This window comes from Anomalospiza imberbis, chromosome Z, assembly GCF_031753505.1.
Source record: "Anomalospiza imberbis isolate Cuckoo-Finch-1a 21T00152 chromosome Z, ASM3175350v1, whole genome shotgun sequence".
In the NCBI taxonomy this organism is placed as follows: domain Eukaryota; kingdom Metazoa; phylum Chordata; class Aves; order Passeriformes; family Viduidae; genus Anomalospiza; species Anomalospiza imberbis.
Window position 1 is genome coordinate 18,665,375 of NC_089721.1, and position 20,965 is coordinate 18,686,339.

Genomic DNA, 20,965 nt, shown 5'->3' on the forward strand with positions numbered 1-20,965 from the left:
GCTTATCCACAAGAAGGCAGTGCCCTAATGTTCCCTTTTAAACCACTAGCCCATTTCACTTTCTGTATATGTGTATTCCTACACATGCTGGTAGACCAAACAATGGCATTTTGCACCTGATAACTTCTAGACCAGCCTATCCTGTTTTTTGGTGGAGAATGTCTGACCAGAAGAAGATGCAGTTTAGAGGAACTTTTTTTTTAATCACCTAATCACAATTAAGTGTATGTATTTGCACTAAAAAGAGAGAATAAATGAATAAAGATGTTTTAATATCCAATATTTTCATAAAATTATTTTATTTTGATATTAGGAAAATACTTTTAAAATAACATTTACAAAGACTTGTGAGGATAATATACTGCTTTTACTTTGAGTATTCATAAATTTTGCAACTCAGATCTAAATAAGGTCACAACAAACTCACAGAGACAATAAATCTACAGTTCCCTCTGAGACAAGACTTTCTCCTTTTGACTTTATGCAAATACTAAGTCTGAAGAAAGGTGAGACACTCTTATTCCTCTAGTCTTCCAAGACCTCAATATTCTGAACCATCTAAATGACTGCAACACATTTAATTTTAAGAAGTTTCTTGCACATTGTCATTTTGCTTGTAACAGTGATGCTTTTATCCTTAGTGACTTAGTAGTGAGCTGAACTGTCTCAACAGATAACTCAATACAAGGCTCCTTTTAAGGAAGAAATAATTAGTTCCCAGGATCTATTCTCAATAAATATAAACTGAATATGCTCAGTCCTTGAGGAAATACAGAGCAGCATTAATTCACACAGCTCTGGGACTATGGCACAAACAATGCCTTCCCCTTCAGTCCATCTGAGAATGACTTCATACATCAAGTATTGAGCCACAGAAAGGCAGAGGACACAGAAATTAATGTCAAGAGGATTTAGCCCAGTTTTAGATGTTTGTTTCTTATGACTATTCTAGAAAACTGGCAAAGTATGCTTAGTTATTTAAATAAATTTTCCTAAATGCTTTTAGATTCTAGTTAGTATCTGACTCCAGTTTTAGAATCAACATGGAATTTAATCAAAATAAAAAGCTGCACTTTGAAAGGGCTCATTTGGTGCTGCCAGTTTATTTCCACTTCAACAGAGAAAGTCTAAAGAGCTGGCAATATTTATCCTAGAGTATTTGATTTAAAAGGCTAGCAAAAGGCAAAATTTCCTTTTTTAAGGTCTTAAATTAAAAATAGCTTCTGAACATAATGAATGAAACTGTTTTATGAAACAGTAAAACTGTAAAACAGTAAAATTGTAAAACTGAGGACAGTGACCAACTACACTATTTTCTTCACTAACCAATCTTAAGATAGTAATTTCATCAACACTCATCACTTCTGTCTGCTTTTCATGCATTTGAATTCCCAGTTTCACTACACTGCAAAGTACAGTGATATTCACTACCTTTACATACAGCAGTGTTTTTCAAGCTTTCACACGATGTTAGAATAAATTTGTTATTTGCAAAACCTATAGCCTTCCTCCAAGAAATGAAACCCCTCGTTATATAAAAATGCACACAGAAACAGGTTAAAAAAGTATTGTAAATCCAGTTGTTTCAGTAGGTCTATTATTCTTTCTTGTTTTAATTATTTTAGTCCTGTCTCCTCAATTTTTCTTGCTTTTTTTTCCTTATAGCTTTAGCTCCAAGAACCCTTCAGCCTCTATTCTCAAGACTCCTTCTCTGTCTTTGACCCCCTACCCTCTGAGAGTTTAGAAATATTTTATGCAGTGCATGAATCCAGACCCTTGTTCAGCTTCAATGCAGGAAAGCCAAGTCTCATCCTTCCTGATAAGATTTAACCACTGAGGTGACTTATGCTGGCCAGCATTATGTCGCCTGCCATCGTTTTTAAACATTTAGACCCTGGTGTGTTTCATACAAAGACAACTGTGCAGCTATATGTGACCTTCCTTTTAAATTAGCACAACTGGTGGAATGCTCAAGCCTTTTATACTTTACTGTAATGAGCAAAACTGACTACAACTGGCCTAATGCTCTGAAAAGATTATTAGGAAGGAATTTCACTGCGCAGTGGCCAAGGGTGTTTTTCCAAGCAGCTCACAGAATAGCCTTTTATTACATGCAGGAAGTTAGCCAAGTTCAGCTTGCTGTTTTGCAGCCATTCCTTCCTCTCTGTGTAGCTCTGGAACAGAAACTTCCCAAAATGGTGACATGGAAACAGAGGCAAGAAATGCTCAGCTCAGTAAGGTCTTCCCTTGAGAACATCCATTGAAAGAAAAACTAACTAGCAATTAAAATAGCTTAGATATGGCTTTAACACTTCCTAATTTCTTCTCTGGAGTTAACACATCTTCCCACTTGGTTTCAGAAAGTGGATGGAACTCGGGGCAAACCTTGAAGGACAAAAGTTCAGCCTCAGATGAAAATTTGCAAGTTGTTAAAGTGCTACGCCAGTGCAGTTGGAGCCTAAAGTGGAGCACATTTGGTGCCTGTGGTGGCATGACAAGAGCAAAGACGCCTCTTCCTTCCTTGTCTGCTCCCTAGCCCAGAAATTAAAAAGATTCACCAGTGTTCTGTGTGTCTGTTATTAGACACAGACTCAATAGGAAGTAGCTACTCCTGATGAGGGGTAGACAGATGAAAGAGGTAGATCTATGAGCTCTTCCACCTGCTTTTCTCTGGTATTTCTTTAGTGAATTTAAAAATTTCTGCCCAGATCTATAAAGAAAGAAGTAAGACTAAGTTGAGATAACTGACACATAGGTTAATCTGCTTATTATGGATGATTTGTTGTTCATTGTCACTCTTCCCACTCTTCTTGGTTTTTATTGTAAAGTTTCTTGACTATGACGTGAAGAATTCTTCCAGTGGCATTAGTGTTATTTTTACTGCAGCAGGTGGCTAGGACTTGTTAAAGAACAGCCATTACCCAATTTGGAAGAGTATTTTTACTGACTTGCTAAATGCTTATTTAAAACAGAAATAGTGGTAGAACAGAGAAGAAAAATTGCTTTGACATGTGAACAATCATTACTTATGCATAAGTGATGGAGTGAAAAATAATTTTCCTCTCCTCTCACACACATGCAATCAATGAAGTTCTTTTTTTCTTCTTTTTCCTACTGTCTACATATTTAATATCTCTGCTCTCTGAAATGTTGAGACGAAAACCATATTAATAGTAAAAGAAAGTACTACAAGCTCATCTCTGGTTTGCAGCATTCAGGCTCCCTAACACTTCCAAAATTCTGTTGGAGTTAAGTTTATAAATCCAGAGGAACATTTATAAAACATGGCGAAAATGAGAAACAAGACAGTTAATATTCCAGCAAGCTATCTATGAATTTATGAAACCGGCTTCCCAAGAGTAACTATTTTGTGAAGTCCATAGCCAGAAACACAAGCATCAGTTTAAACTCATTTCTTACACAGAAGATAGGTTTCATGATCCCAAAGGAAGAAACTCCAAACTTGTAGTATAAAAAAACCACAAAAAACCAAAAACTAAACAAAAAACAAAACAAAACAAAAAAACCCAACCAAACTGTGCAGAAAATTATTCTGCAGTTTAAGCTACTTGGTTAAAAAGCACCCGTCATTTTCTTAGTATCAGCAACTGGCAGCAGGAAAAAAAAAAAAAAACAAACAAAACTAACCCAAAACCAGAAAAACGAACAAACGCAAAAGCAAAAAACCAACCCTAACCCTCCCCTCCACCAAAAGCGCAGGTCTGTACCTAGATGTAAAAAAATTCTCTACCCGTGAAGTAGAGTATTCCAAGTACTGCTACTGTTTAGAAGTTTAAAAGCATACACTCTCCCCCCTTCCCCAATATATGCATATTCTAAACCATCTCAGGTTTCTGCCGATCTTTCTTTAAAAATCAGTCAGCGAGTCTGGTAAGTTTCATTCAATTTCCCACCCACTTTTAATGAAAAATGCAGTTTCTGCAAAGCTTTTCAATCGCTTGACTACAAAATAAGCTCCTGCTCCAGCCGGAGGTCGAAAAGGAGGGATGGTGCAAACAAAAAGGAGACGACAAAGTTTCGAGCCAAGGCGATGTGTTTGCACCTCTTAGATTTTATGCCTGGCCCGCTTGACATTCCTCCGCAACATTCCCTGACGGAACCGCCTCCCCGCTAGGGCCGGCTTGCGCTGCATCATGGAAAATGTAGTCTGTCTGGGAAAACGAGCATACCGGAGAGAAGCCGCTCCAATTACGGCTTCTGCAGGGCATGGCATGCGAGTAAGTGCTGTTTTCAACTGCAAGCCGCCAAAAAATGCCTCTTACAAGCTATAGTTCGAAAATATTTAATTAATTTAAAAAAATTGGTTTTAAATTTGGTTAATAAAAAATGGCGACTGTTCTACCATGAAACATCAAAGGTTAATCCCATTTCCGAGATAAAATTCCAAAATACCAAAAATATTTATTTTAAAATTTAATTAGTGGAACAGAAGTCAACCGAAGTTGCTCTGCAATGACACGCAGCCCACAGCCTCTCTGCGCAGAAAGGTGCTGTGGTCTGCGCTCGCTCGATCCCTTCCCGGCGGCACTTCCATGCAGTCGGTGTTCCAGGAGCGGCGGCGGGAGCAGCGGGGCTGCGGGGCAGCCGTGGCGCCACGCAGCATCTCGGGACCGTCGGCGTATGTATATATCTATATATATATATTTGAGGCGCCGGCACGGACCCGAACGGCACGGTTTTTAAAGATCACCGAAAACACCATGACCCTCCACTGTGTCACGACATCCTCACGACCCACCTGGGCAAACACGGTGCCTTCATCGCCTCCAACTGACTCACTGCGGGTCCGTGCCGCCCTGCCCCGTGTCTCGGCTCTCCCGCAGCGCTTCCAAGCCCTGACATCTGCAGAGCCAACCGGGTACTGGCACCGGGATGACGATCTTTACCGTACTACCGCTAAGAGAAGGAAAATTAAACTCCCCACAAAACTCAACACCAACACATCTTGGAGCGCGCCTCACTCGTGTAGCTCAAGACCTTGTTATATGCAAGCATCGGGGCTCCTGCTCTAGGGGCGGGCGGAAAGGTCTTCGCCCGTTGCGGCCCGCCTCTGCAGCAGGAGCGCAGGTCCTTCCCGCCGACGCGGCCGCAGCCGGTACCGTACTTCCCAGCCGCGAGGCGCGGCGCGGCTCGCCCCGCCCCTCCGGCTTTCCCGGCAGAGGTGACCGGGTTCAGGCCGCGGCGGCGGCCCCGCCCCCGCATTCCATTCCCTATATGGCGGCAGAGCGGGGGGCGCCGCCGGCCGCGCCTCCCTTTCCCACCACGCGCGCGAGGGCGCGCCCGGGCTTGCGCGCGTGACATCAACGGGAGAAGAAGTTGGGAAGGGAAAGAGAGGGAGGGGAGCGCGCGCCACTCCTTCCCACTTCCCCCTCTCCCCCCCTCCCCCCCGCCGGTCTATTTACGTTGTGACGCCGATTTGCATAAGGCTCCGCCCCCCCGTAGCCGGCAAGGCCACGAAGCCCCGCCCTCTTCGCCACATAAGGGCAGAGGGGGGCGTGTCCCCGGGGGCTCGCGGGCCTTCGCTGCCTTCCTGGAGCCGTTTATAGGGTACAGCCACTTCCGCTGTCGGCTTAGAAGCGGCGCGATCATGGCGGAGCGCGGTCAGCTCCCCCACCCCGCCAAGCGCCTCTGCTGCAGACCCGGCTATGGCTCGGGCTGCAGGCCGGGGCAGCGGGCGGGTGGCTCCGGGCCCGGCGGGGGCGCGCTCTGTGCCGGACCCTCCTCCGCAGCTGCCGCCGCCGCCCTGGGGCTGTTGCCGCTCGGCAAGACCCAGAGCCCCGAGTCCCTGCTAGACATTGCGGCTCGCAAGGTGGCGGAGAAGTGGCCTTTTCAGCGGGTGGAGGAGCGGTTCGAACGGATCCCGGAGCCGGTGCAGCGCAGGATCGTTTACTGGTCCTTTCCCCGCAGCGAGAGGGAGATCTGTATGTACTCCTCGTTCAACACCGGCGCCGAGGATCCCGCCGCCGGTCCCGGGGGCGCCGCCGCGCCTGGCGGGGCCATGGACGCCGCCGCCGCTGCCGCCGACGAGAATCGGCTGCCCTTCCGCAGGGGCATCGCTCTGCTCGACGGCGGCTGCGTCGATAATGTCCTGCAAGTCGGTGAGTCACCGGCCGGTTCCGCTCCCGCGCCAGGCCGCCGCCGCTCGGGGCCGCGGGTCTCCCCCTGCGTGTCACCCGCTTGCCGTCCCTCTTTCTCCGCTGCAGCTCACCGCCTGCGGCCCGGCCCGTGCGAACCCTTCACTCCCTGGCTGTACCGTGAGCCGGACAACTTCCTCCGCCGGTCTCCTCCCCCTCGTGCCCGGGACGCGCAGTGGCTCCCTGCCTCCGTGACACGGACACGGTTCCCTCCTGTCCCTTTAACTCACAGCTCCGCACCGCTCCCGGTAATCCAGCCTGTGTAATCCCGTTTGGCTCTGCCCCCCTACCAGCGTCCACCCCCGGTAATCCGGGTCATCGCTTTTCCTCGAGCCACAATAGCGAGGAGATGCCGCCCCCCCCCATCCCAAGGGGGACCGCCGGTGGAAATGAATCAGCAGAAGGGCGGCCGGCGGGGGAAGGAGGGGGAGCGCGATGCGCCGCCGTCCAAAATAAAGACATAAAAGCAGTGCGAGACCCCGGCAGCGGGAGTGCGGGGGGGATCCGCGAACAAAGGCATTTCTAGGGCAGCGGCGACGAGCCGGAGGGAGCGGGCGCGATTCGCCCCGCTGGGGGTGGTATGGATGCGGGGGGGGGTGCTTTAGGATGAGCGGCTTCGTGACGAGGAGGGGAAAGCGAAGCTTTTCCTCCTACTGGAACAATACCCCCCCCCTCCTCTTCCTGACCCCCAGCCCAGCCGCCTGCCGCTGTTCTTCACGCGCTGTAGGCTCCCTTGGTTAACTCCTCCCTACCAGTGTTTAAAGGGCTGCAGAGGTGGGTATTCCCCCACTTTTAGAGGGCTGTCTGCCGGGAGCGGCTCCCCTTCCATTCCTTGAATGAAAGAGGAGCCGCCCCGGGCAGATAGTCCTCTCCGCCGGTGGTGATGCTCTTTGTGCGACCCGGCCACTTTGTTCTCATTTTCATGTTTATTTGCGTCTTTTTTTTTTTTTTTCCTCTCCTTTTTGTTTCCCCCCTCTCAGTTTTCTGTCGTTTCCCCTCCTCCTCCCCTTAAAAGGGGAAGACAAAAGAGGCTGCTGCTCGCCTTTTGTTGACGGCGGCGGCTCGGTGTGTGTGTGTGTTTGTGCGTGTGTGGCGCGCCGGGATTCCCTCCTTCACACTCGCCCAAAACCTCGGTGCTGCTGCTTCGGGTTTGATTTGGCGGGCACCTTGCAAATGTGCCATCAGGTTTTTTTTTTCCGAAGGAAGATGTGACCCTGCTCTTAGGTTCAGTGCCTTTCTCTTCTGCTTAGGAGGACTTTCTTTCTTTTTTTAAAATTTAATTTAATTTTTAAATTTAACTTTCTTTTAAATTTAATCTTTTGACTTTCTCTTTCCAAGGGGTCTGAGGTACATCTGTGGTTCCTCAGGACTGGCAAAATCAGAAGTAGGGCTTTTTTAGTTTGGTTGGCAGTGCTGAGATTTTTTTTCCCCTTTTGCTTGCACTTGATTCTGTTTGCAAGCGATTAGGAGTGACAGGAGTGCACATAGGGAGGGTTTCTTGGCTGATTGCATTTAAGCCAGGAATTCACTGTGAAAATAAAGCCAAGGGGCAATAAATAAAAAACGCAATCTTCTCTAGGAGGCAGGCACCCAGCAAGGACTTCGCTTGCTTTCAGCAGTGGGATAGGCCCCAGTGAGTAGTTGTGAAAGAAAAAAAGTAAGTTTTTGTGTGTATTCAAAGGGGAAGGCATTGAGTAATGTTGGCAAGGGTCAGTATGTAGAAAAAAAAACAACTTAAGTGTTGACTGCTTTTTCTGGAACCCTTAAATGCATTTCAAACAAATACTGTACCTACTGCTGAAAATACATTTGCTTTGTTGTATTTCCCCCCCACCCCCCCCAACCTTATGTGAGCCTCCTTTGAAATTCTGTGCAAAAACAGTAGTGGAAACTGATGATATGAAAGATGTCAGTTTTGTTTTGACAGAACTCCTTTGACAGCTCCTTTGGTGAGGGAGTTGTGGAGGACTTGGGTAGATCCTGCTGTAGGAAAATTCTTGTGTAATTTGGGTAGGTAGCTGTGTCATTAAGACCTGGTCTTGCTGACAAGATATTCCTAGTGAAGGAGAAAGGTGCAACTGTTAAAGGCAATTCTGCTCTAGAGTGAGTTATGTTGGGCAGAGAATGGAATTGGTTCCATATAATACAGCTGAATATGTAGCATTGATGAAAACTTAGAATTAAGTTTATATAAGTGCATGTTTAGTGACTGTATAAATGTGAACTTATGTTCTTTGCAGTATGAGTAATGGAAACTCTAAATGCTTACTGTTGAACTATGGAAAAGTGCAGTTACTGGACAAAATACATTTTATTATATATCAGGTCTAACAGCCCTACTTGTAACCTGAAGTATTACTATAAACAGGGAATGTGGGACTTGATTTGAGAGACTTATAAATTTCAGTTCAGTGGTAGTTAAACAGCACCATTTGCTTCTGAATTTTGCATTTTATGTTTTTCAGTCTAGCCCTGAATAAACATTCTGACTGTTTTATCATGGTAAATAAACTTAAGCAGGAAGATTTCCCAAACCTTGTGTCTAAGGTTTGCTAAAAATCTTCACGTGATCCTGCTTCATGCCTACCAGTTTAGTCTCTTGTGTATCTTGTTGTACAGAAAATCTGAAGTAAAATGAATATGATGTATTAGAGATACACACAAATAACATTCTTGGTAATCAGGCAGTAAAATTGTCTGCTAGCCTATTTTGTAGTTTATTGATGCTGTCCTAGCATAATAATTAGCATCACTTAATTTTGAAAGGGCTTTCTACAATGAAGATGGCTTTGGAATTCAATTTGCATCCAACTTACTGATGTGTTTATATCTTTTTGATATGCTTAACTGGATATGAAAGTTTTTATTTTTTAGTTTATTTCAAAAGAGCCAGAGAATGCAGGTTCCTAAAGCAAACCTTCCCAACTGCATAAAACAACTCTTTTACCATGCATGTGTTTAACTTATTTTGAACCAAGTATTTTTGGAAAAAATCAAGTCTAAGTAAGAAAGCACTTTTTGAGTAAATACAACAATCTGGAAGGAAAATTAGAAATTGACTGTGTTTCATTTGGCCAAATTTTGAAAATGCCAGGAGCAAGCAGACAGTTTTAGATGGCGAAGTGTATATTTGGTTTCTGAGGTTAGTCCTGAATTAATACACAGTACTGTATTGTCGTCACAGCTGTGGCTGTCAAGGTTAGGAAGAGGTGTGATCCCTCAATAGCACAGCTGACCTGGTGAGAGCCCTTAATGCAGCTATTCTAGGAGAAGAAATAAACCCCTGTGCCTCGGCTGGTATGACTCTTGCTTGGGGAAAGACAGAGGTTGCCGTGGCTGTAGTGCTGTAAAACTCAGTTTCACTGCTGCAGCCACATTAGAAGTAGGTTTGTCTTTATTGCATAGACCCTGCTTGCTCATGCAGGCCTTTCTTAAAGGAGTTAGAGCCCTTTCCATGGTAGCATAAGGCTCTGTGGCTGTGGTAAGTCATGCTTTTAGGTATGAATGGCATGGGAGTGAGTTGGAGGGAAGGGACTCATAGGGAAGGAAAATATAAAGAATTCATTGACTGGCACTCGCCGCAGCTCTAGAATATGATGTTAATATTATAAGATAGAAAGCTGCCTTTTCTGTGGAAGGAGGTTCAGATGAAAAGCATTAGTAGCTTGGAGCTGCAGGCTTGTGTTTTGGAACTGTGACTTTTAGAAGATATGGTGATCCTCACTGGTGCGTGCAATATATATGTAATTGTTGATGAAACCTGTAGGACAGATATATTTAGTAAAAGGATTTACTTAATGAAAGTAACACTGAGTTGTGTGACAAACCTAAGGCCGTCATTAGCGGCAGCGCAGGCACTGTGTATAGTGTTAACTCTTTTTGACCTGTGATACCAAATTGTTCTGGTATGTGTAGTGACTTTTTTCCAAGGGGAAAAGGTTGTGTTAAATTCTGCCTATTTGAGGAGGAGAACTTTGTGTGCTTACATGCTGAAAGAACAATCATGTTCAACTTAAGGGGTTTGGTTAGGAATGTATGAGTAAAACAAGTATTCCAGAACTTGTTAATACAATATTATGGTAAGGGTGTAAACAAATGATTTCTGACTTTTTGCTGGACTTTTTTTTGACTTAAGTTCCAAGCCTAGTAGAGAGTCTTGTAAAAATGCCTTCATCAACTGCAGTTTCAGTTTGCTCTAAGAAATAACTACTGATATTTCCAAGTTCCAGAATAGAAACTAGTAAGCTAATTTTTAAATTTTTCTTCCTGAAAGGGAGACATCTAATGCATTGTGGTTTCCTTGTTGGATTTGGAATGCAATGTGTTAACTGGTGAATATGCAAGCTATTTTCTGTGTGTGTGCTCTAATACACTATGCTTAACCTTGAATAATTTCTTTGGAAACCCTGAAAAAACAGCTGGAGCTAGAGAAGCAAAAAAGCTGTCTTTCAAGACCAGATCACTAAAGGTGGAAAAGCTTTGTAAATCAGCTCCTGCATTTAATTCAGGCTTTCTAAAAATAGAGAATCTTGATTTCAAGAGAGTGTAAGTATTTTAGAGTGATTTCAAGTTCTGAAACAAAATTTGTATAGACTATCTTCCTATGTAACTGTTAATAGTAGGATAAATGTAATTGGACAATGTCAATACTACTGTAGAATTAATTTATTTTTAAGGAAAGTAATTGCTAATCACTTGCCATCACAAGTTTTAAATGGAGAAATCTTCCTTTATACAGGAATACAGTGTTGTATTTGGTTCATGTAACAAAATTTTTCATTGTGTGTTTCAGGTCAGTTTTCATGTTTCTTATGTTTCATTTTCCCCTTAATTTCAAGGTTTTCCTAACTTTCAAGAAAACTATTTTCATTTTCAAAGCTGCCATTCCTTTTAGAAAGTGATTCCATCTTTGTATATGATCCGATGCTTTGGTATGTAGCAATGTTTGAATTTGAGCCACTTGTCATGCCAGCAGTTGATGCCTGCATTTGCTCTCTCTCCCTGTATGCTAACTTTCAGAGGTGAACTATTAATTAAATGCAAAATCTGTGTGTGACCGTAGGCTGGGGCTATTTAAAAGTGAGCATCAGACAAACTGGTTTCCTTAAAAATCATTTGCTAGTTGCTGCATTTTGGTGTATCATTTGCTTTTATAAATGAACCTGTTAAAATCAAATCATTACTTAAGACTCTGGTCAAGTTCTAATTTTAAAAATTCAAGAGAAAAAATGTGCTAAACTGTCAGGTGCAGTTCTTACTGTTGAAGGATGAAATATAGTAGATGGCATGCTCTAAGATACGTCTGCATTAGTTCAATTTAAATGACACCTGCTGTGTAGGTCATCTAGTGCTGTCAAGATAAAGCGTGAAGTTTTGCAGTAGTGTAAATATGAGTGCAAAGTTACAGTAGTATAGGAAAGCAGCTGACATTCCTTAACTTGTTTTTTCTTTATTTTCTTGAGGGGTAAGGTAGGAGAATTTACTGTGTCTTGTTAAAAAAAACCCAGAAGTCAGGTCAGAAAAGGACCACACTATTTTAACTGACAAAAGGTATCCTAATTTATGATTATGCTGTCTGTGACATGAACTATTTGAAATCTTAAAAAGCTTTCATGTGTTGCAAGGATAAAGATTTAATGTGAATTCTGATTGCCTGGAATGCAGTCAGCCTGACAGCACGTGAACACTTGAGTGTTGTCCAACAACTGCACTTGTTCTGAGCGATCTGCCTCCTTGAACCTTTAGTTTTTGCTGTTGGTTTACTGTCCAAGACGATGTATGTAAAAAGTTGTCAGCTGGATATGTGTGCAGTCCTTGACATGGCTTCATAACCTTCTGTGACCTGGATCACTGGTGATGTTGGCTGGTGCTGTACACTGGTTTGCATTTTCTTTCCAGCTGCATGCCAATTACTATGATTTATGTGATGGCCTTGTGGCACATTACCCTGCTGTCCTCTGAAGCAGCAACATGCATCCAGTCTTTGTTGCCTTGGCCGTGCTTTGGAGGGCCAGGAAGTCTGGAAAAGCTGTGATATAAATCACCATCTTAAACTAGATGTTTTCTGACTGAATTCTGCAAATGTGCAAACAGACTGGAGGAGTCGAGCCTTCTAATAGTAACTACAGAGTATAGAATTCCTTTGTGGTTAAGTCAGAACTGATAAAAGGCCTGCTGTAAGAGCTGAGTGGGCATACAAAAAAGGCTTCTTCTGATATGACACAATTCAGTATAGACTAAAGAGTCTCCTAATGTGGAATTTATACCAACACTTTATTAAACACCTTTGAAAAGTGAAAACTAAATAGTCAAAGAGGGCAGATTTCAGCAGTGTATAAAGTATTGTGATGCACATCATTACATGCTTTAAAAATGAGAGTGTAATTTTTTATTTGTCGCTTTAAAGGTCATGTATTTATTTTTTATTATTATGTAAGCCTCCATTCCTCTTTGCAAGTGAGTGTATTTGACAATTGAGAAACCTGGAAGTTTTGCTTTGGAAATGCAAGGGCAATGGCTGAGAAAGTCTGATGCTAATTGGAAGGATGCAGTAAAACCTGTCAGCGAGTTTAAATTTGCATTAGTAGAGCTAGCTGATCAGATAAATAGGAAGCTTATGTACTGAATTAATGTTCTAAAAATTCAGGTGATTTACCTTTTAATATAGTTTATTTAACAATTCACCTGTTTACATAAGTCATCTTTCATTGTTAACTGGTGTCAGACCTTTAATACATTTTGGCATCATTGGAAAAATAATGGAGGAAATGGCATAGTAAGATATTTCACAGAAGTACATGTTAATATATCTTTTTATTATATCTTTTTTACTTTATTTTTCACAAAAGTTAATTGCATTCAAATGATTCTTTTAAAGGCCTGAAAAATCATCTGTTGCGTAGCTGTATGACTTCTAAGAAATGAGACACTTTGTTGTATGTGTGCCAAATTTAACTGCTAACTGGTTACTGACAGCTGAGAGTAATGCAGTGACAGTGCAGGAACTATGCAGGAACTGTGCAGCTGACTACAATACTTAATTTACACTGACTAATGGAATGAAAAACATTAGGCCATCAAGGCACTTAAAATTGCATAAACCCTTACAAAGTGTTACAAGTGTACAGCCTGTAACACTGTAGAGGATCAAGTTTGCATGTATTCTAATTATTTAAGTGTTTATAAGGTTGTGTTAAAAGCTTGGCTTTGGGTTAAAGGCTTCAGCAGTGGCTCTCAGATTTGTTTCTGTATGTTTAGAGTTTGACTATTTTCTTCTTTTATGCTAGTGGCCTTCTGCATAGCAATGTTCCACTATGTGTGCAAGGCAGCACAAACTTTCTAAACTCAAATACTTCAGCTTCTAGCTTACCCTTGTCAAAAGTGGCTCCTGAGCTTTATTATTAGTTTTTAATTTCTGCATTTAACTTTGCTGTTTTGACTAGGCTGAAGTGCATGAAGCATCGATCCATATTCAGTGATTAATGATGGGATTCATAGTATGTTTAGTGTCAATAATAGATAGTGTCATCTTCAGAGTTTCATATGCTTGATTGTTGGTCCTTTCTTTGACTTGATGTGCAGCTGTGGCTATGAAAGGATAGCAGATAAAATCTGTGTTAAGAATTCATTACCAAATACACTTACAGATAATCTTCTTGGGATGTTCTGGAAAATGTGAGGTAATCAGTTTAGTGGAGTACTGTACTGTAAGTTGTTGGCTGCTTCCACACCAATTCCATCAGACTTTACTTCTGCTATTGGTGGAATATAATGCAGTGTTTTGGGAGGGTGGAAAGTAGGTTTAGTAAAACAGTCATTTGCATATTTACGAAGCTGGCTTTAGTGACCATGCTTACTGGATTAAACATGGCTTGTTCTCTGGACAATTTGCAGTCTACTGATTTTAAAAATACAAGAACAGGGAAAAATCAATAGTCTAAATTAATTGTTTAATATATTAGCTCAAGAAAAAGAAAAAACTGGAGCACTTTTATTCTGAAATACTGTTATTACCAATGACAGCTGGCTGTGCTGGTGCTGTGGTACATGCAAAATGAGTCTCAGTTCTTCCATTGATTTAGATTGCAAACTGAAAACTTGCAAACTGTCTGCAGTTAGTGTCTTGGGGATAAAATATCAAGTACGTTATATTCTGTTTCTGGATTTAGTGTAGCTATATTATACAGAAGCCCAAAACTTCAATTTTGCTTCCTCCACAGCAGGGGGATGAGGATGACATAAAATGCATGGCTGTTTTTTATCTTTGTTATTGCAAGCCATGATATGTGAGTGCACCATCACATAGCTTTCCTTGTCAAATACAAATACCCGTGAATTAATAGAGGTGACTTCCATTCAATGTGCTAATGCATGAATGGCAGGCAGTAACTAGGACTGGGACATAATTTAACAGATGCTGTCTGGTAGATGATGAAGTCTGATGGAATAAGGAAGCTGAGAAAAAATTTCTTAGTCCTGTGTATAAATTTTAGAAGCAGCATACCCCACTTAGTTTTACTGACTTAGTTTTGAGTGATCAGTTTTTATGTTGTCATGTATCCTGGCAGTAGTTTACAGGTTTGGTTTCTGGGTAATTTTGTAGATGATAAATGTAAATGACTGTTTGGTAGCAAGGAGCAAAGATGTATTTAGGAGTAAACAAGAGTTTGTCTTACTGAATAATACATGCTTGAAGAGAAGAAAGGTGATAAAATGCTGAGTAAAATGCTTTATAGATGAGAGGCCGAGAAGTGGGGAAGTGGTACTTCCTGAGATAATACAGAGGTCAAAGATCTCACTAGATATCTGATGAGGTATATTTAAGGAGGATGTAGTCTAAGTGACTCTTACCTCTTTATGATCTACTTTTAATGGGTATTAGCAAATGCATGGAAGCTTTTTCCTACAAAATGAAACACGGCTTTCAAGATGGAAAATAGGTTAGAAAACAGTAACTTAGATTCTGTAGCTTTTGAAATTGTAAAATAGTTCTAAGTTATGAAGTAAGTGTCCTCTCACTCTTTTCAACCTTTTGTTCCAATTTCAGTTTTATAAATAAGGTATATTAGATGCACAAAGGTAATGCTCTGATTTTTCAGGTAATGACTTTCTGTGTGTTTGAAGGGTGCTTGTCAGATTTTACTTTAGCAGAAGCTGCTTCTGATGGAAGCTTGACCAGTAGTATAACAAAACCATTGACTTCATCTTGTACAACTGTTTCAAAGAGATTTTTTCATAGTGTTAATTATTCTTTGATAGAATTGTAGACTCATAGTGAATGAAATTCAGCTAAAGCTGTTTCCAAATTGTAGTTTAATTCTCCTGAATTGACATGAAATGGCTTAGTTTTAAAGCATTGTATATTGTAAAAAGGCTTGTTTTCTTATTTTGGTCCCCATCCCCAGTAGTGAATATTTATGGTACTCACATTTGTGAAAAACAGATTTTTTTTTTTTCCCAGAACCCATATATTGTCCTGACCTGGGATGGGAGTGCAGGCAGGAATCTGATGATGAGTCCAAAGCTTCATTGGACAGTTCTTCAGACAAAAGTAGGAAGGGGAAAGCGGAAGACAACTGCCAGAGTTGCTGCAGTGGTGATCAGAAGGACTAGAGAAGTTTTTCCTGCTGATAAATGGTCATATGGAATACAAACTTAACATTGGTAGGGGTATAAGATAAGTGGTAAAGATGAAAAACATAGGACAGATGTGAGCATTGTAATCTCAGTATCAAAGAGATCCAAAGTCTTGTACTTGAAAGGAAGGACTTGTCTGCTTAGTAGGACAAGGAAGGATGCTGCTGTTGTCAGAAAGCTCAATATTCCTAGTATGTAGAATATTCTTAAGGGAGCAAGATGTCAGTAAGATCAAAGCTGCTCCTTCCTGATACTCAAGGTGTGAAATGATAGCTATTGAAATCTTAGAATGGATGAGTGGAAAGATGTGAATCATGGGTATGTGCTTCAGTGAATCCTGCCTGTTATGAGGTCCATCTTCCCCTCCCTCATTGAATAACAAAAGGAAGTTAAGAAGTAGAGATCAAATGTTGAGAAACATCTGAAAGGCGGAAGCAGAGGAAGATGAGTGAGCAATGAGACGCTAAGCTGTGATTTTAGGAAGTAAAAGGAGAAGCACAAAAATCTGTAGAAGCTGAAATTTCTGGGAGGGAAATCAGCATTTTCTGGAAGTGCTGAAAGGTACAGGAACCTGAATCCAGAAGACGTTACCACTGGGGACTATGGTGAGAACCATCCCAGTGTGATGCACTGCATTGGAGCCAGCAAGGGCCCAATGGCAGAACCACATTCCAGGCAAGGGCCTTGGTGTACTCAATGACTTAGTTGTGGGATTGAGAGAGTGATGTGGGACAAGATGGTGTGATATAATGAAAGCACCTCAGGCAAAAGTTAATGGGTGAGTGAGATGGGAGAATCAGCAGCATTGGAGTGCAAGGCGTGTCTGTATATTAGCCTGGCATACATGTAGCTTGATTGGTAGGCATGGGGGGTTTTGTATAGCTATGTTTTATTCCAGGAGCCTAGGAGGTATAGCATGTCATACAGCCTTGGTGAGGCAGTAAGTGTTGTGAGCCTGGGGGTTGGGGTATGTGGTGTTCATTTATGACAAAGTCAAGAGCAGATCCACTTGTATTGCAGTTGATGCTGGTTTGAAGTATCAGAAGCAGAGTGGGGATGCTGTATTTGTATAGTGGTCTGGATGTGGGACTGCTGCAGAAGGAGCCTGCAATTTAATCTTGCATCAGTATTTGGGTACAAATAATGTAAGTAAGCAGCAGCATGTTCAATGCAGGTGGAGGGACCTTTGAACCAGCTTATTCTCTGTAGAGCCTCACACCATACTCTCTGCATTGACCAGGTCCTATTGCACAGATTAAAGCAACATCAGTCAGCTGCTTTCTGTCAGGAATGGGTATATTGGCAAGCAGGGGGCTCCTGCGACATTTGTGTGCCGTGTGTACTGTAGGTGTCTTAACAGTGGTGTCCAGTGTGCTGGTGACAATGCGCTGGCCCTGATGTGGTACAGCATTACAGAGCCTCCAGTGACTTGAGCGATGCATGTCAGCTGTTTGGAGGCTCTTGTACAGGCCTGCGAAACCTGTGTAGATGTGGTGTGCTGAACAAGGGCTATGGTAGGTGGTTTCTGGTCTTTGTAGTTAAGAATTTCAAGCACAACTGCAGGCCTGATGTCTGTCTTTTTCTTAAGGCTCATAACCTTAGGTTGCCTGACAAAGGTTATAAGTGACAAAGGCCTTAAACTCTGACAGAAGTTGTAACTATATTTCCAGTTATTCCTTTTCTTAGGGAGGGGGCATATTCCTTGTTGACCAAGCCTGCCGTCCTAAAGAATGCTGCTGGTATGGAAGCACAGTGTGGCTGTGAGCATGAGAATTCTCCAAGAGCCTGTTCCAGCAGGCTTGCAATCTCTTGTCACTCAGTGAGCTTTTCCAAGGACAAACTACAAAACAGGCATATCAAAATAATTGTTTTCCATGGTGAAATACTTGTCATGAATATGGTAAATGAAAGAACTGACTCATTTGCTGAGCCATGACTCATTTACTTCTCTGTGCCTCATTGTGTAACTCTTAGAACAGAAAATGCACATTGCTGTGCTTATAAATTTGTATTTCGGAAAGGTTTTCTGTGATTGCCATTTGCGAACTTCACCCACTGTGATGACCACTGTGTTATTCACCCTGAAGTTCTGTCATTGCTTTAGGCTAGCTTAAATGCAGGCTGCTGTTAAAGGAACAGTGCAGTTCTCAAGATCTGAGCTTGTGCCAGGGCTTGTGGAGCTGCATGGTGAGCCCGACAACTGGCCTGCTTAGGAATTCAGATCTTGCTTGGTGAGTTTTACCTGGTTTATTGGCCAAGAAAATGCTACTTTTGATGCAAGGGAGAGAAGATGGCACGAGGGGGCGCTGACAAAGTCAGGACTCCTTTCTGTGTCAGTCACACTTAAGACTGGTTTAAAGTGGACATGAATCCATAACTGCTGCCTGGGGAAAGGAGGTAGGTGCTGTGTTTGAGTGTTCAGCTGTGGCAAAAGGCAGCCTGTTTGTTTCAGGGCCACTAGGACAAGCCTTTCCTGAGCTCAGGTGCTGTGTTTGGCTTATATGAGTGAGCCATTTTCCATATCACTTCATCCACAGTGGTTTTTTTTTGTGGCACAAAACCTTGTCTAAGTGATGAGTACCCCTTCCATACTCCCATCAGTGGTTAAAAGAAAGCCAAACAAATGTTTACATTAGGAGTACAGGAAAGGGGAAGGAAATACCTAACAATTTAGTCCAGTTGTGCAAATTCATAACTGTCTATATTTGCATAGCTGTTGTAAATGGTACTTTTTGCCTTCAAAGTTCATACATTTCCTCTTCTTTTGTGGCAGAGTTCAACTTCAGCATACTTATAACATAGACTTTTGAAATAATTTTTCTCCTTATTATGCTGTTGTTTGGTGTCCAAATTGTGTGTTTTGTGTTTATTTTCATCATAGCTGTTGCTAAAATGTTCACGGCTTCTTGTGTGACAAGACCTGCTGAGCCAGCATAACTAAGAATGAGAAGTCTATTCTTTGCTTCTTGAACTTTTATCTGTTGCTACTCAAGAGTCACTGGAGGTTGCAGGGTTGTGGTAGTGTAGCAGAGACTTTGGGTGTCTGGCATGGTCTTTTTTTTACTGGTAGTAATGCTTGTGAAAGACCTCATGGAGCACAGTGTGGAGATTTCAAGCAGAATTTGAAGGGCTGGCTTGTCGGTGAGAAAAAGCCTTACTGCTTGTAAAATATATATTTTTGATACGGATTTCCTGAGAGTCTGAAGTAGCTTTGTGGTGTTCCAGTATCATTATTGCTTTCCCAAGTAGAACATTAATTGAGCAGAATGGTGCTTTTGTGCAACTTTGGTAGTGTGGAAGTTAAATGACAACCAGATGCTTCGATAAGTGAGGTGTGTTTACTGAAATGATCTGTTTTCAGGACTCAAAAGTCAATGTGTGATCTATTCCAGATGCAACTAACTAATGCAGAGCTTCGCTTACCTCTAACTGATGGAGGGAAGAAGTGCAGGAATGCCTTGTTGTGCACTTCACAGTGCAGAGGAGGCCATTTTTAGGGCAGAAATAGCTTTCTTTACCATGAAGAGGATTTTTGTGGGACTTGTCTGTCTGGGAGAGGGTACTTTGGCTTTCTCAGCTGCTTGCACGGTGGGTGATCAAAGCTTATTACTGGCTTACTTTTTACAGTAGCCTGCTTCAGTGAGGAAGGATTCATCTGGGTTGCTCACTTCCTAGAGTCTTCCTACAGTTCTGACTAGACAGTTGTGGCTGTCAGACTGTTAAAGGCACTCGTGAGTGAGACACGGGGTTATTAAGTTTTGCAAATCTTAGGCAGGGTTCTTTACCTCTCTGGCTTGTCTCCTGGTAAAAGGGAGCCTACATGATCTCCAACCCTAACTGATGTGTCTTGGTCCTTCCAAACCTCTTCAGCTGGTGTTTATTGTACGTGTTTAGCTCCTAAGCTAAACATTTCTCATTTGAGGAAAGTGAAGTTATATAGTCTGTTATCTTTCCTGCTCTATAGCTTCAATGCTAATGGTATAAAATAAGATGGTTATAAAATTAGATGTCTACTTTCTGTCATATCTTGGTTTCGGTTCATCAGAGATGTTTTATGTGATACTTTGGAAGATGACTATGACTTCTGCAAGCCAGGTTTGTTAAAGAAGTACCAGTTTCAACTCTTGTCTGTTTAGGAAAATGAAAAGCATTCAGATGTATAAGTCTTTTAGGTTTTGTACCAATTAGTGTGGTTTCATGGTTGTCTTGGTTTTGATCCCTCCACCTCTATTCCTACTTCTGCTTTGCTGTTTTGAAGATAAGTACAGTCAGGGCAAATTGGCTCTTCAGAACAGGATTTTGAGCTATATGCAGTGCTATTGCTCATGTGAAATTTACAAATAGGAAAAAGAACAATCCCCGTGGGTAGTGCAGTAGGTTCTTTAAATACACTCAAATACAACAAAAGTGTTCAAATTTGAAGCTTGGCTAGGTTATATTCAGCACAATCCCAGGAAGGATGGGACCAGGGTGAGGGAAGAGGAGAGGAGCAGGGCTTGTAGATGTCCTTTACCTTAATGAAATTCTGAAGTTATTTCCTGCACTTACATTTCTATATTTGCACAAATTCAAAATTGTAATTAATGTAATTCTAGAAAAAGTTTTTTTTCATTTCACTCATAATTGAGTATGTCTTATCTTTAATCTGGGCAAATTTATTTTTGTATTTTTTTTCAAAATAGGGTTAAAAACCTGCAATTTTTATGTGCTGCAGTTGAGTGAATCTCTGTAATGCTGCTAAGTGTAAAACTTAATTGGATTGATATTTCTTGATGGAACAGGTTGAGGTGGATGTTCTCATCACAGCTCTTGGGTTGAATGAAAAAGAGTCTACCTCTAAATCCCATGCACTTAGGTCTTTGCATATAGATTTGCTCGCAAGTTTAGAATTTTATGGAACTAGTTCAGGAATCTTGACTGGCACTTGCCATCTGTGCCAAAGTGCTCCAGAATCATTATGTAAATACCCTTACACCAGCTGTAGGTGAGAATGCTGTCTGTGGGTGCATGGCCAGAAGCTGCTGCGTTTCAGCTGCTCTCTGTCATTTTCTCTCTTCAGACATTTATCTTTCACCTTCCTGAAAGATACCTCTGACCAGTTTCCACCAAGGACTGAAGTCCTCTTGGGGGACTATCCACAGGGCAATTTCCATGGAACAATGAATGTGCCACCA

The 20,965-nt window shown here is 42.0% G+C and overlaps 1 protein-coding gene and 1 long non-coding RNA gene across 4 annotated transcripts in view; one reads left to right on the forward strand and one right to left on the reverse strand.

Moving 5' to 3' along the window:
* Positions 1 to 280: 280 nt before the first annotated feature.
* LOC137465325 (uncharacterized) lies at positions 281 to 5,374 on the reverse strand. Its single transcript, XR_010994621.1, has 2 exons — positions 3,919 to 5,374; positions 281 to 2,710 (listed from the first exon to the last, which is right to left on the reverse strand). It is a non-coding gene; the product is annotated as an uncharacterized lncRNA (long non-coding RNA).
* An 86-nt stretch (positions 5,375 to 5,460) lies between these two features.
* The window catches only part of ZSWIM6 (zinc finger SWIM-type containing 6), a 106,894-nt gene continuing 91,389 nt past the window's right edge, over positions 5,461 to 20,965 (forward strand). Inside the window, exon 1 of one of the 3 annotated variants that reach the window (XM_068177343.1) lies at positions 5,461 to 6,119. In XM_068177343.1, coding sequence (XP_068033444.1) covers positions 5,609 to 6,119 — 511 coding nt within the window. In that variant the 5' untranslated portion in view covers positions 5,461 to 5,608. The remainder of the gene's footprint in view (positions 6,120 to 20,965) is intronic. The other 2 variants (XM_068177341.1, XM_068177342.1) reach the window with 2 other exon arrangements.